This window comes from Trachemys scripta, chromosome 18 (assembly GCF_013100865.1).
Source record: "Trachemys scripta elegans isolate TJP31775 chromosome 18, CAS_Tse_1.0, whole genome shotgun sequence".
Classification (NCBI taxonomy): Eukaryota; Metazoa; Chordata; order Testudines; family Emydidae; genus Trachemys; species Trachemys scripta.
In genome coordinates this window covers 21,708,163-21,725,405 of record NC_048315.1, presented here as the reverse complement: position 1 = coordinate 21,725,405, position 17,243 = coordinate 21,708,163, and the positions used below count along the sequence as shown (strand labels likewise).

Here is a 17,243-nt window from a genome sequence, read left to right as displayed (position 1 = left end):
GTCCCCTTGAACAGCTACAGTGCGTCCCCCTCTTCTGAAGCATTGCAAAAACGGTTTTGTCCATTGTCTAGTTGAGTCAAAGGCACCCACCTAGGTCCAACTGGCTTGATTTGACAGAACTAGAATTTCAGGTGTAGGGAGGAGAGTCATGTTGTGAAGTTCTCTAAGCACCTGGCTCAAAATAGGTTTTCGCTCAAGTTAGTGAGGAGCACAGAGGTAGCATTGCTACTGGGAATTGTGCTGTGCTGCTCAAAGCCAGACCCAACAGGGCTGGGAAACTTGCATAGACTTTAAAAGGCTGCAATACTGTTTGAGGAGTTTTTATGGTCCTCCACCTCTGTCCCTTCTCCATTGTAATGGTAGCTGCTTCTGCTCAGGGTAAGCAGAGCTGTGCTACTAAACTTCATGCAAGTTCTCTCTTCTTCTAGGTGAGGATGACAAGCTGATCCTGTGTGATGAGTGTAACAAAGCCTTCCACCTGTTTTGTCTGAGACCAGCACTCTACGAGATACCAGATGGCGAGTGGCAGTGCCCAGCTTGCCAGCCCTCTACCGCCAGGCGCAGCTCCCGGGGGAGGTGAGATCCTCCTTTCTCTTAATGCTTTCACTGGGGGGGAATTCTAATCAGGCTCTGAGAACTAAGGAGTCTTTCACAAAGAGACAAAAGCGTTAGTCCTTAATCAGTAACTGCTTTTAGAGGAGGGAAATACCTAGATTACCTGATGGCACTTGAACAATAGCAGAGCAATCTTTTCAGGCTGCTCTTACATTAGAGCACCTGTGTGGTGGTGACCCGTGACATTTTGAGGGGATTAAATAAATAACTCCACTGTAGCAGTGGAAAAAAGTCTCTGCAGTAATAAAGGGCTGCTATTAGTGCTGAAACTCACTTGGTGCTTCAGCTCATTTGAGCAGCAAGTCTGGCTGCTTGCTCATAGGAACACGCTTCCTTAGCACTGCAGTCCTTGCTGACGTCCAGCTGAGGTGAGCTCTCAGAAGTGGCCTGAACTGACTGCTTTTCCTGTCCATCCAAAAGAGAGAGCCGTTGAGCCCATAGTCTGCTACTCAGCAGAGTACAATGTTGAGCATAACTGTTTGTTTAGACCAGGATAACCAGTGCTACCTTATCACTCACCTTTGAACTCTAAAGACTTGATACCTACCCTCTCTCCTCTTTTAATGACTGTCTGTGGTTTGCATTTTCACTTATGCCAGAGGGATGAGGCTACCAACTACCACCTGAAGAATAGGTACCTAGCCAGCCTCCCCTCCAGAGCAGTGATACAAAGTATATTAGACTGTCATATGCAGGTGGTATATGGGCCTAACAGTATTAATTACTCTCTGGGCACTGTTTAAAAGGAGTTTATCAGGCTTGTCCTGAAATGGCAAGGCTTTAACACAGCTGTTCTAGCCTGAGATCACAGTTGCTTTGATGTGTCAGAGTCATCTGCAAGCTGCTTTGCTCCTGGATGTGAGCCATCAGGTGGAGTAACACCTGTCTTATCTATTTACTACTTTATTCTTCCCAGCTGGAATAGAAGGGAAGAGAGTGTTGGCCTTGGAACACCTTCCAGCTCTTAGTGTTGCATGAACTTAGTCTTTTTCCATTTAATTAATGGATGGAGACTTTACTCATGCAAGGCAGAAAATTCAAAGTTGTAGCTCCACAGCAAGCACACCTCTGCCTCTTTCTGCGTATATATTGTTCTCTATTCCTGGTTTTTGTTGTTGTTTTTGATTAGATGTATGCAAAGGGTCAGACTCACTGTGCGAACCAGAACTTTGCATTTTATGACATCTGTGCATGTGCACCCTCAGTGCTTTGCTCAGTAAAGGTGGGAATGTAGCTGTGATGTCTGCCTGATTGTTAGTACATTAAATCAGCTCCGCTCCACGTAGGGCATGAAAAGTGGCACTGCAGTGAGATGGAGTAGGGAAGGAGACACTCTTCTCTCCCTGTCTCCTCCCAAAAACTTCTTAAGCAGCCCTTTAATGGGAGAAGAAAGAAGGCGGCCAGGAGATCTGACAATCTGTCTGCTGGCTGCCTTCTTTCTTCTCTGCTCCACTACTACTTGTGGTCTCATGTTACTACTCATGTTCAAACAAACTTAGTATGGATTTGGAGGGAGAAGATTCAAGGAAGGACTGGCTGACCAAATGTGTGGAGAGTCTGGTAAGGCCACCTTGGCTGCATTGCACTTGGACAGTGTAAGCTGGTAGTGACTGAATGTTTCAGATGCTCCCCATGCATCAGTAGCATTGTACTTCATGGGCAAGAGGACTGCATATGGTTAGTGTGGTATCCTGACATTCTTCCTCAAACCCCAAAGCACTTGTCCTTATTGAGGAATAACTACACTGCAAACGGTGTTAAATGTAGTTATCGGTAACATGGCGCTCAGATGTGTGGGACAACAGCAGAGCTGTTTCTCTCTGCACATGTATTCAGCTGTTGAAAGTTTTTAGCATTTGGGCTGAAATCTGTCAGCCCCAAAGTGATAGCCTGGAAAGTAGCAAGAGACTGAAAGTGCCCTCTCAGCCATAACTATAACATGATATCCTGCTGAAAAAGAACAGATTGCTACAGTGTGAAGCAATATGAAGCGAATGTTTGTTTTAGATTGAGGTGGTCAGCAAGTCTGTGTGTCTGAACAAACACGCAGTGAAACTCCCAGGGTCAAGGCTAGCCAGGCTCTGCTAGTTTATTCAGAGCGTCTGACATCTAGCTAATTATCTTCCCTTTAGAAACTATACCGAAGATTCTGCTGAAGAGGAGGCTGAAGAGGGTGAGGAAGGCCCAGATGAGGAAGATGCTGAGGAGGATGAAGAAGAGGAAGAAGATTATGAGGTTGCTGGACTGAAATGTAAGTCTTTAGCTACAAGTTATCGTGTGGGCTCAGCTGTAGTCTGTTCCTTCTTTGTCATGTATCCTGTCTGAGGCTGTGTCCTATCTGAGGAAGAGGTTAGGTTCTCACATGGGTGTGTAAGGAAGCTCTTTTCAGAGAAGGCTGCAGACATGTGATGTACTTGTGGAGAACTGGGAATCGACTGCCTTCGTGCCTCTTGCTACTTCAGGATTGAGACTCTCCTTGCAGCAATTTAAATACTACGTCAACTCAAAGGAGGGGGAGCATGCTCACATTCCAGTGTGCTGATACACAGCTGATGCCATTAGAAACTGCTGCTAAGCTGTCACATGGGCCTGCAGCAGCGAAGAGTTAGCAAGCAGCATGATTGATTATTTAATAACCTTTTTACTCTTCAGCATTTGCTGTCCCTGGGAAGTGGAATGCTGTCTCTTCCTCCACCACCCCAAAACTTAACTTTTAGTTTTGCATTTAAAAAAAGTATCTTGGGATTGGGGGTGGGAGTATAATTCTAGCCTGTCACCATGAGGTTCCCTTTGTATGCTATTAAAATTCACCTTCACTTATCACTTCCTGTAGAACAGCCAGTGTCTACTGTCCAGACTGTAGTATGAGTCAGGCCCTCTCCAAACTGAACAAACACTGACAGGGAGTTTCTAACAGGGCTGTAGTAACTGTCCTCAGAGATTGAGCTTTCTCAGGCAGCTGAGTGAAATAAAGTCACAGGGTTCAAAATGTATGCAGTGTCGTTGTAGCTGTGGGTCCCAGGATAATAGAGACAAGGTGGGTGAGGTAATGTCTTCTATTGGACCAACTTTTGCTCATGAGAGAGACAAGCTTTCAAGGACCTGAAGAAGGGTTTTGTTTAAGTTCAAAAGCTTCTCTCACCAACAGAAGTTGGTCCAGTAATAGATTACTTCACCCACCAGGGTTCAGAATGGCATTCCAGACTAAATGAAACAAATGCTTCTCCACCCCAAATCCAACAGTTTCTTTCCTGCCATGCTCCACCTCCTTCCTTTTGTTTTTGGGACGTTGATGCTGCCCCACTGGAGTAGATCAGGAAGCATGAACTGGAAAGTTCCCTGAAATGCACGTGTACACCATTTGCTTTCAGCTGAAATGTCATTGACATGAAAGTTGTAGCTTCAGACCAAATTCTTCAGCTAAAGCTGGTGATGGAATTCAGTGACTGAGACCCAGGGGATTTGTGTACGTTCTCCCAACGCTCTCCAGCAGGGGAGTGTTTTGTACTACTGAGCTCCAGCTGGCTGGTTCAGGCCTTATACATTTTTCCATTTTGTTTAATTTGTGGGGTGTTCCTTGATCTTCTGATATAGGTTGCTCTTTGTTCTTTGGAGTATCCATGTCCACACTTGGAGTATGTTCAGCCCTTGATGCATTCCAGTTCCAGGACCAAAGCCAGGGTTTTCAGACAATAGCAAAAGAGGGTTACTGTCACTAAAAATAAAGCATTAAACTCAACCCCCAGCTTTACAGGGCATTAGCATGGAAAGGTCATGGTGGAAAACTTTTGTTTTAGTGGAGAAGTCCCAGTTAATCCTTGTGTAGCGTTTATCCTGAGGATAGAATATAGAATGTTGGATTGTCAGACATTTAACACATGCTGCGAACTTGACACACAAGCAGGAGCGACAGTATACAGACATCCCACTGCCCTGACACACGCTGCTCCTGCAGGGGGTCTGACAAGATGATTTATTGGACAGGGCTGGATTAGAGGCCACAAGTGAAGGACTGCTGCGTGTTGGACATGGCTTTTGTATGCATTTATGACCAGGTGGAAGGCGCTTGCTCGGGAAGAAAGACCAATGTACACCCAATGCACAGGGGTCTCAGGAGAAATTTAAGACAGGAGACAGTTCGTCACCACGCTTGCATTCCCTCCATTTAAAATGGTGACAGGCAGGCTGACAAATGGACAAAATCATTTATCTGGAACATAATGTAGCAGCCCCAATGTTTGGAATAAAATTCCATTGTTTACCAATTCCAGCATGTGGAGCAGCTCCCTGCCAGAGTAACTCGACACCCACTGTGAACACAGTTAGCTTTTCAGGGGGACTTAGCAACTGGCTTATCCCATTGTGTGGGCCACTTGTAAATGCCTGTAAAGGCACCCATTCAGCCATCCGCACTCTGGCAGGGAGCAAGCGGACAACAGGAAACCAAGGGATTCCCACACATTTCTGGTCTGAACAGTAAAGGAAGGTGTAAGTTATCTCCAAGGCTTAACTCACTCACCCCCCCACCCCCTCCTTGGAGGGCTTGGAGGTATCAGGATTTTAGCACTAGGACATTTCTGCTTCAACACTGCCACAGCTGAACCTTGCTCACAAATTGCTCAGAAATCCAAATCTCCGCCCAACTAGAGGCTTGCTGGCAGTGTGTGTGGGGTCACCCATGAGTAGGAGTAATGTCCTTGCCAACCACCAGTGTCCTTTCTGGAAAGGGGGCATTTGCTTCACCTGGAGAAGGCATATGATTGCTTGGCTTACTCAATGGATGCAGAAGTGAGTAAAGACTGGTGAGAAGCAGCACCTGTCCAGCCAACTGAGACAGCAGTATGACCATACCTGCTTTGGTTCAACTGGGCAGAGATGGTGCAACTCTCCATTTTAACCCTGTATGTGGCCACTACTCAGGGCACCGAATTCTTCTTTGAATGGTTGCTGTTATATGCGACTGTCTCTGCAGAGATGAGATTTTTTGCTATTGTCTGTGATGGAGACAATCTCAGTCAGCTTCTTAACATTAGGAGCAGAAGCCAAGAGGCTGAAGGGCTCTTGTCCATTGTCATCCTCTCTCCTTGGTTTGAGGCGCTCTGATTTCTCTCCAAAAGTGAACCTGTTCCTAAAGCTGTCTGATTGTTTCAGTGAGACCCAGAAAGGCACCCAAGGGCAAGCAGAGCACAATGATGTACCCTTCCAGGCAAGGCAGGCACCAAGGGAAGAAACAGTCGCTGCATGCCGCCAGAGGACCCCGGCAGCGGGCCACACCTGTCAACGGAGCAGACATTGATGAGCTGGTAAGAGCCAAATTGCCCCCAGGAGATTGCTCACTTCATGAGTTATAAACTCAACAGGTGTCACTTCCTTCCCCTCCCCTTCTCAGAGAAATGCCCTGAATTGTATTGTGAAATCCACACGGGGCTGAGGTCCGTCTAACAAAGGCCATGTATCCTTAAGGGCCCAGCGCAAACGGAGCACAGATATGCCAGGCATCCTTCCCCAGCCGCTTTCACACATTGTCCCCCTTGATTAGCAGGCGGCCTGCAGCTTGTTAAAGGGTTTTAAATAGTATCCATATGTCTGTGCAGAGAGGTGGGGGAAGAGGGGAGTCCGGGATGGTGATAGAATGCCAGCAATGTCGGACCCTCACTCCCCGGGCTTGGCCATTTTCTGACAGTTGTTGTCCGGACGGTCACTCCCCAACCTTCAGGACATAATTTAGCTGGTTTAGGTTTCACTTGACATTTAATGAATAAAACCTTGTGTGTTTGAATAGAGCCAATCCTGTGGGTGCGCTGGGAAGGGCGGAGCTGGGGGTTCTGTGCTGACTGGCGTGGGGCTGTAGCCATTAGGGTTACGTGGGGATATTGGCCTTCTAACACCATGGTGCAGTGTCGCAGGTGCTTCCCACAGATCTGCTGTACGTCTAGTGACCAGTGTTAACAGTGCTGTTATGGCCTGTCATAGGAGCTCCTCCTAAAGCTTTTGCTTCTTTGGCTGGAGTGCCAGGCTTGGGGCTCAAGCTCCTGCTGCATTAGGGTGCCTGGGGTGGGGTAAAAGAACAGCTAGTGGTTCTGTAGCTGCCTTGTGCTAACCTATACAGGAGACCCCTTTCCTGCTGCCCATTGCTTGCTCGCATGCTCTCCAAATCGGGGGAGCTGCACCAGAGCCAGCTAGAGGTTCCTTTTGAGTGAGGAATGGTCTCATCGAAACAGGGTCGGCTGCTGGGAATTGTGGACCTCGGTAAAATATTGGGTGTCTTGGTAAAATGTCTGTCTCTCTAACCCTCTAGGCTGAGGAGACAGGTCCTGTTAGCTCCCTGCCCCTCTTCCCAGCCCAAATCTGATTTGTTGACAATTGCAGCCTAGGTCCAGGATGTTACTGCAGTTCCCTCCATATCAACGTATCTGTATGCCGTGACCCCTTCAGAGCGGAGAGGGATGTCAGTACAGTAGTGGCTGACCCGCTACAAATCCCTAGACAAATGGCTGACCTTGTGCACTGCTCGTTTCTCGAGTACAGCAAAGCTTGGGGCCATCAGCTGCTGTTTGGTATTTAAAATGGCATGGTAGCCTCTGCCGCAGGCCTGTTAACATGGCACCGCAACTGCTTTCTTCCTCTCCTTTGCCTGTCATATGCTGTCTACCCAGGGGGTAAGAAGGGGAGGGATTTGCACACTCCATTTGTTGTCATTTATTCTTTGGCCACTTGCTTTGAACCTCTTTGAAAAAGCTTCCTGCCCCTGGAAAAAGGACAGGACTGCCTGTAAACTATTCCTGTCAGAGCTTTTGGACAGGGTTCCCATTTTGTAACTCAAGCTGCCATGGCATTTCTTGGCTGCTAACATCAAAGCTCCCGCAGCCGAGCAGTTTGCTTCTCGATTATTGCAGAGAGGATGGTGGGGTTTGAACACCTTAAGCTTTAGTTTTTACAGCAGTATCACTTCTCCCCTACCCACTGATACACCTGCTTGTGATAGGATTGAAAAGGAAAATTCTACTCCTATTTTCCTCCGCTTGGGGCTTATCCATGCAGTGAGCAAACTAGGGTCTGAGCGAATGCTCAGCACACTAGCCTGCCACACACGAAGTTACCGTGATGACCCTGCTGGTGTGCATTAGGGAACTTCTAGTGCATGGTAGCAGGGTACTCACAGCGACTTAGTGCGCTGTATAGTCACACCCTGACTTGCTGCTCACCAAGCCTCAATGTGGGCAAGTCCTTAGGAACTGTTTTGGCTACAGTTAAATCCTATGCCGGTTCCCCTCCTTTTAATGGCTTGCTCCACTTCCTGTGGTTAGGTGCTTCAGACCAAGAAGACTTCACGTCGCCAGAACCTGGAGTTGCAGAAGTGTGAGGAAATCCTCAATAAGCTCATCAAGTACCGCTTCAGCTGGCCCTTCAGGTGAGGCACTTAGGGCTTCCTTCCCCTGCAAACTGTCCTTGGAACTCTGCACACGCAGTGGGAGTGGCTGCGCCTCAGGGCTGCACGAAGCCATGGTTGCAGGCTGCTGCTGGCCCGGAGGCCTGGCTGTGTTAGAAGCAGAATAAGTACAGAGAAAAAGAAGTGGGTCTGTCTGTTACACTAGGAACCCCTGTGCTCCGTGTCTCTGGAGACTAGTTTCTATGGAGGGAACCAAGATTGACTTCTAAAGCTAGGGCGTGACATGCTCCCATTCCCTTCTCTGCACAGTACCAAGCATTGGGCCACCCAAAACCACTCAGAGTTCCTTCCAGAGGAAGCATGTTGTAGTGCATATAGTCCTCTCCAGAGTTCAAATTCAGCTCTGCTACCAGTTCCCTTCTATGAAGGGCAAGGCACGTTAACTGCCTGAGTTTCTCCGTCTGTAAGCTGCCACCTCTCGGGGTGCTGGGTATTGGTTGATTTGTAAGGGCTCTAGGCACCAAGGTTTATTGTGGTGTTGCTGGGAGCTGCAGGTCCGTGTCAGTGGATATGGACGGTTTCTGTGAGTGTCCTGCTAGTATCTAGGTAATGCCAGTGTCTGACGCTAATTCTTCTCCTGTCTTTATGACTCCTTCCTCGGCAGGGAGCCAGTGACCACAGAGGAAGCTGAAGATTACTTTGAGGTCATCAGCAACCCCATGGACTTCCAGACTATGCAGAGCAAGTGCTCATGTGGCAGCTATCGCTCTGTGCTAGAGTTCCTCTCTGACATCAAACAGGTGTTCTCCAACGCTGAGCACTACAATCAGAATGGGAGCCACGTACTGTCCTGCCTGGAGAAGACAGAACAGTGTTTGATTGACATGCTGCACAAACACTTGCCTGGCCATACGTACTCACGCAGAAAACGCAAGAAGCCCTCTGCCAGGCGCCAGGGACTAGAGGAGCAGGAAGGGGATAGTGAGTCAGAGGCCACTGAACATTCCAGGGGGCGAAAGAGAAAGAAATGAGGGGCAGGGAGACTGGAGGGAGACAGAGTTGGAGCAGGCCTTCTGGTGCTGCTGGGCGGCAGGCTTGGCTGTCTGAAGGGATTTAGGAAGCAGCAGACACTTCTTTATTAATCCAGCCTTTCCCGTGACCAGTTCTAGTTCGTAATTTCTCTGTATCTTCCTGAAGTATTTGGCCATCCATCAAGTGAGCAGAGGTGACTTACTGCTTCCAGCAAAATATATAAAGCTCTTCTGGGATTGTCCTGCTAGAAGAAGGTGGGAGGGCAAGCGGAAGAACTGGCCTAACCCTCATTGGACAGGGGAGTGTGAAGTCTCCTCCAGTTTGGAGTGCGATCTGCTTTCTCGGAATGGAGCTGCTTCCTTCCCCTTTAGCTGAGCAGCCAACACTGGAGCGCTGTGGGACCTCCTGCCATCTGCTGCCTGTGATGTGAAACCAGCCCTCATCTAGCATGGGGAAGGATTATGTTGCTTCACAGAAGGATGGAGTGTGATCAGGCCAATGGCCGTTAGTTCTTGTATGTGTATATTTATATGGTGTTAATTTTGAGCCCCCAATGAAGGGACACGTCGAGTGAGCAAAGCACTTACATTTATGGAGGTATGGCTTTCACCAGCATCATAATACAAATGGCTTTGAGGTGCTCTTGTTTCTCTCCTCTGTTTCTTCTGGGGAGCGGTCTCCTGAGGTCGTGCTCTGAGGAGCTTGTCCTTTCTTCTGACTGCAGCGCTCCACTTGGACATGGCAAAGAATAGACGGTTGGTTCCCCTGCTCACCTTTAACAGCACATAATCATGTAGCCCTTCAAGTGGATGAACCAAATGCCAGAGGCATATCAGAGACGTGGCATTCCCCCACATCCCGTAGAAAACCCCGGGAGGGGAAGCAGCAAAAACTTGTTCTGTGTAACTTTTTAAATTAATTTTCTAGTTTAAGTCACTTGTTTCTAGCAGTGAGCTTGTATAAAGAACACCTTGTAAGATACCTTTGTCTTGCTTTGGCACATGTACAGTACAGTTTCTATGAAAATGTGTTTGCTTTATATTTTTCCCTTTAAAACTCTTGTTTTCCTCTCAGTAGTTGGAGTTCAGCTGGGGGATTTGTTTGGGGAGGGAGGGGAGGAGTCTCACTGACCCTTTTCTAGATTTGCTCTCTACTTTTATAGTAATACCTCCACTAACTCAGCCTCTCTTCTCCCACCCCCACCCACCTGCCACGCCCTGTAACGCGCAGAAGGGCAGACTCTGACTTACACAGCAGTTGACTAGTGGGAAAGAGGTTGTGCTGGGGAGAGAGACATTGCTCTGCCATGCGTCCCCAACAGCTTGTGCCACTTGAGTTATTGATTTCTGTTTAAGCAAAACTTTTTTTGCCTCTCCCTCCTTATGACAGATTTTGGTCTAACAAAATCAGGGTTTGAACATCTTATTATGTCTTTAAATTGGAACAAAATAGCTGTGTGGCTATTCTGTACTGATCATTAAATTTAAAAAAAACCTGGTGCAACTCCTGTGATTTGAGAATAAAAAGGTTAATGAAGATGGCAGCCCAATGTTGTGTACTTGTTTTTGTTTTTTAAACCAAGCACTTGGTTCACGCCTGGACTGTCAGTCACTGTTGTGAGCCTATAGCAGAATTCCAGCCTCCTTCTCTCCTCCCCCCAGCCCCGCCATCCTATTCCACAGAACTAGCACTGACACTTGTGTTTGACACCCCCTTGAAAGCGTTGTTTTGTCTTGTTAATACTGACCATTTTGTGCAGCTCCTACCCAGTGAAACCTTTGGAACTGTACATTATTTAAAAAAAAAATTGTCATTTGGGGCGAGGGGGGTTCTGCTAAGGGCTGTACTTGTAATAAATTGGAAATTTAAAAATAAACATTATGTACTTGTGTTTGTAAAACTGCTTGTAGAGAGTCCTTTCCTTCTGCCTGTCCAAGCAAAGCTGAGTGGTGCTCGCTGCAGGGCTCTCCCCCATCACAGCCCATTTCTGAATGGTTGGCATCTTGAGGAGAAATCACAGAGCAACTACCAGTATTCCATGAATGAGTTGGGGAAGAGGGAGAGACTGGATAAGTGGAACTAATATGTAGGAAGAAATAGACCTCACATGCAACTGTTCAAGGTCTGTACAAGAGTCCGATACTGTCACTTTCAGAACTTACAATAGTGCAGTCACTTGTTGCTGGGGGTGTGGAGCAGCCCAGAAGTTGAGACTGAGAAGGCTCCCACGAGGCTACTTTGCAGGCATCTAGAACTCTGAAGAAAACTGCCTTTTAGGCTAGAGAGGAAGGGATGCCCCAGTCATTAAGGTACTGTTGTGAGACTAGAGTTACAGAGTGCAGGGCCAGAAGGGACCATTGGGATCATCTAGTCTGACCTCTAGAGCACTGGCCGTGGAACTTCCCAAAATAATTCCTGGAGCTGAACTTTTAGGGAAAAACCAGTCTTGATTTTAAAAACTGAGAGTGATGGAGATTCAGGTAAATTGTTCCAGTGGTTAATTACCTTGACTGTTAATTTACACCTTATTTCCAGTCTGAATTTGTCTAGCTTCCGCTTCCAGCCATTGGACTTGTAACTGGGTCTTGGGCAAGTCACTCTGGTCCTCAATCCTCATCAGTGAAATAGGGATAATAGCACTTCCCTGCTTCTGAGTAGATGACAAAACAAGGAGCAATGGTCTCAAGTTGCAGTAGGGGAGGTCTAGGTTGGATATTAGGAAACACTACTTCACTAGGAGGGTGGTAAAGCACTGGAATGGGTTCCCTAGGGAGGTGGTGGAATCTCCATCCTTAAAAGTTTGTAAGGCCTGGCTTGACAAAGCCCTGGCTGGGATGATTTAGTTGGTGATGGTCCTGCTTTGAGCAGGGGGTTGGACTAGATGATCTCCTGAAGGCTCTTCCAACCTTAATCTTCTATGATACATGAAAGAATGTGAATTGCTCAGATACTCTCATGTCTGTACAAGTGCAATAGGCTGCAACTCTTTGCGACCCCACCCCCAAAGTGAACTTTCGGGGACTTTGCAGTATCATTTGTTCAAAGAACCAGCCAAAACTTCCTCGCTAGTTTCTACACTGGCAAGTCCTCATGTAGACACAGACCAGGCTAAAGGGGTTTTGCCAGTACAGCTTATTTTACTGGGGAACAGGTATAAGCCGTTCCTGTATAAACTTTTTTTATGGATAGTATAAGCTGCATCTGTACTTGGAAGATATGCTGGCGTAGCTACACTTGCAAATCTTTCCTAGCAAAAGCTAGGGTTTTTCCTGATGCCTTCTTGTATTTAAAGGCAAAACGCTACATAAATGCAAACCTAGTTTTTGTAGCAACTGTGCCTTGGAACTTACAATGACATGCATTGAGACCAAACACGACATCTTTACAAGGAGTCTGAGTTGCACTGCTGGGAAGGAACTGAATTTCCTGGCTTGCTGTAGTTTAAAATCTCAAAGGGAGGGGGGCTCTGGCTGTGTGCTGTGTGGTGGGGGCCTGCCTAGCTGTTCCAGTAGATCTCTGGTGGAATGGGGAGGTGTGAATGCTTTCTCCAGCAGAGATGCTGGACTCATCTGAGGTTCCTCTGGAACCTAATTTTTAGCCCCTGGAAAGAACAGTAGAACCTGAGTGCATTAAAATGTGTGACTCCAACTGGTCTCTCTCCAGCCTTTAGTAGAGACCTCACTGTAGGACCTGCTCTGAAATTTAAGACTTTTATGGCTTATCTTTGCTAATGTCCTCTAGTGTCTACACACACACACACCCACCCACCCACTAGAACTCAAAAGAACGGAAGAGTATGTGTTGTGATATATATGCCTCTCTGCACGGAACACACTTGCTAGTTGCAGTGCAGGTTGGGGTGTGGGGGTGGGCTCTGGTGTGGGGGATGAGGGGTTTGGGGTGCAGGAGGGGGTTCTGGGCTAGGGTTTGGGATGGGGGGGTGCGGGGTCCTGGCAGTGCTTAGGCACATGGGCAGCCAGAGTGGCTCCACATGCTGTCCTTGCACCTGCATGTGCTGCCCCCGCAGCTCCCATTGGTCACAGTTCCCAGCCAATGGGAGCTGCAGAACCAGCACTCGGGTGGGGGCAGTGCACAGAGCCTTCCTGGCCGCCCATACACCTAGGGGCCACAAGGACCTGGTGGCCGCACGGAGCCAGGGCTGGCAGAGAGCCTGTCTTAGCCCTGGCCCTCCCACTGCGCTGCCGACCAGACTTTTAACGGCCCAGCTGGCAGTGCTGACCGGCGCTGCTAGGTCCCTTTTTGATTGGGCGTTCCGGCCAAAAACTGGCCGCCTTGGCAACCCAGCTGAGCCCAAATGTCTACATTGCAATTTCATAGCCCTGGAGCTGAAGTCAGCTGATCCAGCCCAGACGCAGTGTTTTACTGCAGTGTAGACACACCCTCGGGCTTCACCAGGAGCTCTAATGAGCTGCAAATCAAAAAGGATTCTGCCAAAAACTGGAAACATGGATGCATTGCTAAGGCAAAGTACAAATGAACCTGCTTTCCTGCTTTCAGCGTGTTACTGGCCTAGTGGATAAAGACAGAAGCAGTAGATGTGATATCTTGATTTTTAGTAAGACTTTTGACACAGCCCCCTGTGAGTTCGTACTCCAAGAGTAGTTATCAAGGGCTCACTGTCAAGCTGGGGGTGGGTGGAGTTCAAGGTTTTCATTAATGACTTGGCCTTGGGAAGTAATTGCCCTGCTATGCTCAGTCCTGGGGACTGTGTCCAGGTCCGGGTGCTGCACTTTAGGAAAGATGTGGGCAAACTGGAGAGAGTCCAGAGGAGAGCAACAAAAATGATCAGCGCTTTAGAAAACTTGCCCTACGAAAACTAGGCAGGTTAAGTCTTGAAGGGGATTTGATTGCAGTCTTCAAATAGATTAAGGGCTGTTACAGTGGTCAGTGATCAGTTCTCAATGTCCACTGAAGGTAGGACAAGACATCATGGGCTTAATCTGCAGCAAGGGAGACCTGGGAACTGCCCTATGCAAGTGCTTCACTCACTTTCCTCTTGTGGGAACAGAAGGTGGGGCTTCCGAGGCCAGAACTAGTATAACTGTGGGCATGGATCTCCGTGCAAGGTGCCACTTGTAGGGGTAGGGATTTCAGCCACTGGGTCTTCTGCCTAAGTCAAGCTTGGTTTCTCTTTTCCCTTTCCTATGAATTGTTTGTCAGAAGTTTGGAATAAATTGACTGATCAATGGGGAAGGAAGGTGTGAGCAAGAGGGACAGACAGTTTGGATAGTTTGAAAGCTTTCTGGAATGTCTAATTCACAGCAGCTACTCCTCTTCCCCACCCACACCTGCTTCTGGTAAATAGTTTATGCTGCTGCTTCTGAAAAATGTTACCCCTTCCTCATCTCTCCTTGCCCCCATCTGGCAGCCATGGTCTAAACTCTCCAGTGCTGTACTGTCCCTGGGGAAATGCCTGCTTGGCTCCTGGGTTAGCAGAAAGGACGTGCACAAAAGCGAGCTGTGTGAACTCGCATGAAAGGGGAGAGAAGCCATGCTAGGGCCTGTGGTGTTCACCCGTTTCTCAAAGGATGCTGAGGCAAGGGCAAGTAACTCACCGTTGTGGGGGCGGGGTGGTGAGCACCACGGTCCCCCCCAAGCTGTGGAGGAGAGGCCCCGAATAGTGAAGAGAGAAGGCGGTTGGACGGCGTATACACGCTGGAGTGGATTTCTGGCGCTGGACCAGCTTTGTTGTCTGTAATCACTAGTGCGTGGGAGGGGAACGAGGCCCCTCTAGGAATGTGACATTGTTGCACTTACAGGAGTCACCTGGAAACCCAACGTGCACAGTCACTGTCCGCACCAGAGCGGGAGCCGTCAATTGGCTGTAGTGCATGCTCCAAAAGGGCCCAGAGGGAGAGTCAAACAGGGGGGCTGGAACTAGGGGGGCTGGGGGTAAAGCAGCATCCCCTGGCTTGAAGTGGTTTCCATCATATGCAGGATTTATAGTTTGGGTCAATGGCTCTCAGCTCCCCGGCAAGGGGACCCGGTGGGTGAGAGTAAAGGGGAACAGTGCGGGAGGGCTGGCTGTGGGGCGTGGTCCCAGTAGGGGGCGCTATAGGGAACGGTGGAGGAGGGCTGGCTGGGGGGAGGCACTATAGGGAACAGTGCGGGAGGGCTGGCTGTGGCGGGTGCTGAAGGGAACGGTGTGGGAGGGCTGGCTGAGGGGGACGCTGGAGGGAACGTGATGCAGCAGTTACCACAGCTGGACCCTGCTGCCATAGGTGGTGGGGGTGCAGGGGGTGGGGTACGTGCTCTCGCACCCCCTAGCTTGAAGTGGTTTCTGTCACCCACAGGGTTTCCAGTGTGGGTCAGTGGCTCTCAGCACCCCCGCCCCATCCACATTGCTCCAGCGCTGGGCCGCTGAGGCCCCTCCAGTGCTCCATAGCTGCAGTTGAAGTGGGTCAGTCCCTGTGGTGCCCGAGCCTGGGCCCCAGGAGCGCTGTCCTCTCACGGCCTCAGGGCGACTGCTCTGAGCTCGGGTCCCCCTCTCTCGAATCGTTCATTGCCTAGAGCAGGGGTAGGCAACCTACGGCAGGCGAGCTGATTTTCAGTGGCACTCACACTGCCCGGGTCCTGGCCAGCGGTCCGGGGGGCTCTGCATTTTAATGTAATTTTAAATGAAGCTTATTTACTTTACATACAACAAGAGTTTAGTTCTATATTACAGAGAGAGACCTTCTAAAACCGTTAACAGGTATGACTGGCGCGAAACCTTAAATCAGAGTGAATAAATGAAGCCTCAGCGCACCACTTCTGACAGGTTGCCAACCCCTGGGCTAGAGCGACACTGGGGTGACCTCCCGCCTTGGCCAAGGAGCCAGCGCGCCCCTGCTCCAGGGAGGTTGGCAGCAGGCGCCCGGGGGGGGCACGTGGTTGATAAGGAGGCGCTGCTCCCAGCTGGCCCGAGGTGTTAGAATGCGAAGCAGCCTCGGCTGGAGTTGGCAGCGCCGCGCTCTCTGCCCCTCACGCCCCGTCCCGCGGGACCCGCTTATCTCGGGATACTTGAGGTGAGGAGTTACTTCGTTAGCGCAGCTGCTCGTCAAGGGCAGGCTGCCCCGTCCCGCCAGCCCAGGGGTTTGCCTGGCAGGGACCCAGCTGCTCCCGTCCAGGGAGCTGCTCTGAGCCCCAAGGGGCTCCCAGCTCAGGCTATAGATGCCTGGGCTGGGTGGGTAAATAGGACCCTCCTCACGTCCCAGACCCGTGGGCTCTCCAAGGCGCAGGCCCGGCTCTGGGACACGCTGCAGTTGGGTGCCAGCTCTGGGGAACCCAGTTGTTTGAAGTGCAGGCGGACTCCTAACAGGGCTGTGGGGGTCAGACTGTTTCCTCTCTCCACCCCGCACCCCCAGCCTCCATGGCACAGCAGGTCCACCCACCCTGCTGCTGTGGGTGACATCTGCCTTCCCTTCCTCTGCGTGGAGCCTGAGACAGTGGCCCAGCTCTCTGGGCTCAGCCACTGGGTGCCTGGCCTCGCGCTGGTGGGGGCTAGTGGAGCCCCCTCAGCGCAGTGGGGACAGCCCTGGTGTGATCTGGTTGCTCCTGCTTGCTTGGCTCGTCTGCTCCTGTTTAGTTCCCACGTTGGCTGCACCACGGAGTCCTTAGCCCCATGGCACTGAAGGCGAGGTGGAGATGCCCCATCCTGGCTGGGTGGAGGCGGCTGGGACACAGGAAACGGGGGAGGGGGGGGTCCCAGCTGGCAGAGCTCCAGTGTGGACAGATGCGCTGGAGCCGGGCTGCAGCCTCGGCAGCTTCCCAACAGCACGACCCTGGTCACGCCCAGCCCCCAAGCAGCCGGGCCTCGATCGTGGCTGGAAGCAGCCTGCACTGGGGACAGGGGCTGCTCTGAACCCGGCCTGAGCCGAGACTGGCAGGAAGCTGCTCTCAGACCAGTTCCCCCTTCACCCGCAGGCCTGCCAGTCGCTCCTGGTACTTGGCCATGTCTCAGGGCCAGGCCTGTCGTCTGGACTGCTCCTTCCCTGGGGTGAGGCTGTGACTGCAGCATCTTCCTCAGCTGGGGGGGTGGCTGTGCCATGGGGAGCTGTGGGGTGGGGGTTGGGGCTGTGCCATGGGGAGCTGTGGTGGGGTGTGGCCCTGTCCCAGCGAGCTGTGGTGGGGAGGGTGGCCCTGTCCCAGCGAGCTGTGGGGGTGTGGCTCTGCTATGGGGAGCTGGGAGGGGAGGGGAGCTGGG

At 50.3% G+C, this 17,243-nt stretch overlaps 1 protein-coding gene across 1 annotated transcript in view; it reads left to right on the top strand.

The window, feature by feature from the left end:
* BAZ1B (bromodomain adjacent to zinc finger domain 1B) overlaps nt 1-10,937 on the top strand; it is a 77,323-nt gene extending 66,386 nt beyond the window's left edge. Inside the window, exons 15-19 of the mRNA XM_034752259.1 lie at nt 429-576; nt 2,748-2,866; nt 5,767-5,918; nt 7,923-8,026; nt 8,670-10,937. Coding sequence (XP_034608150.1) covers nt 429-576; nt 2,748-2,866; nt 5,767-5,918; nt 7,923-8,026; nt 8,670-9,036 — 890 coding nt within the window. The 3' untranslated portion in view covers nt 9,037-10,937. The remainder of the gene's footprint in view (nt 1-428; nt 577-2,747; nt 2,867-5,766; nt 5,919-7,922; nt 8,027-8,669) is intronic.
* Nucleotides 10,938-17,243: the final 6,306 nt, after the last annotated feature.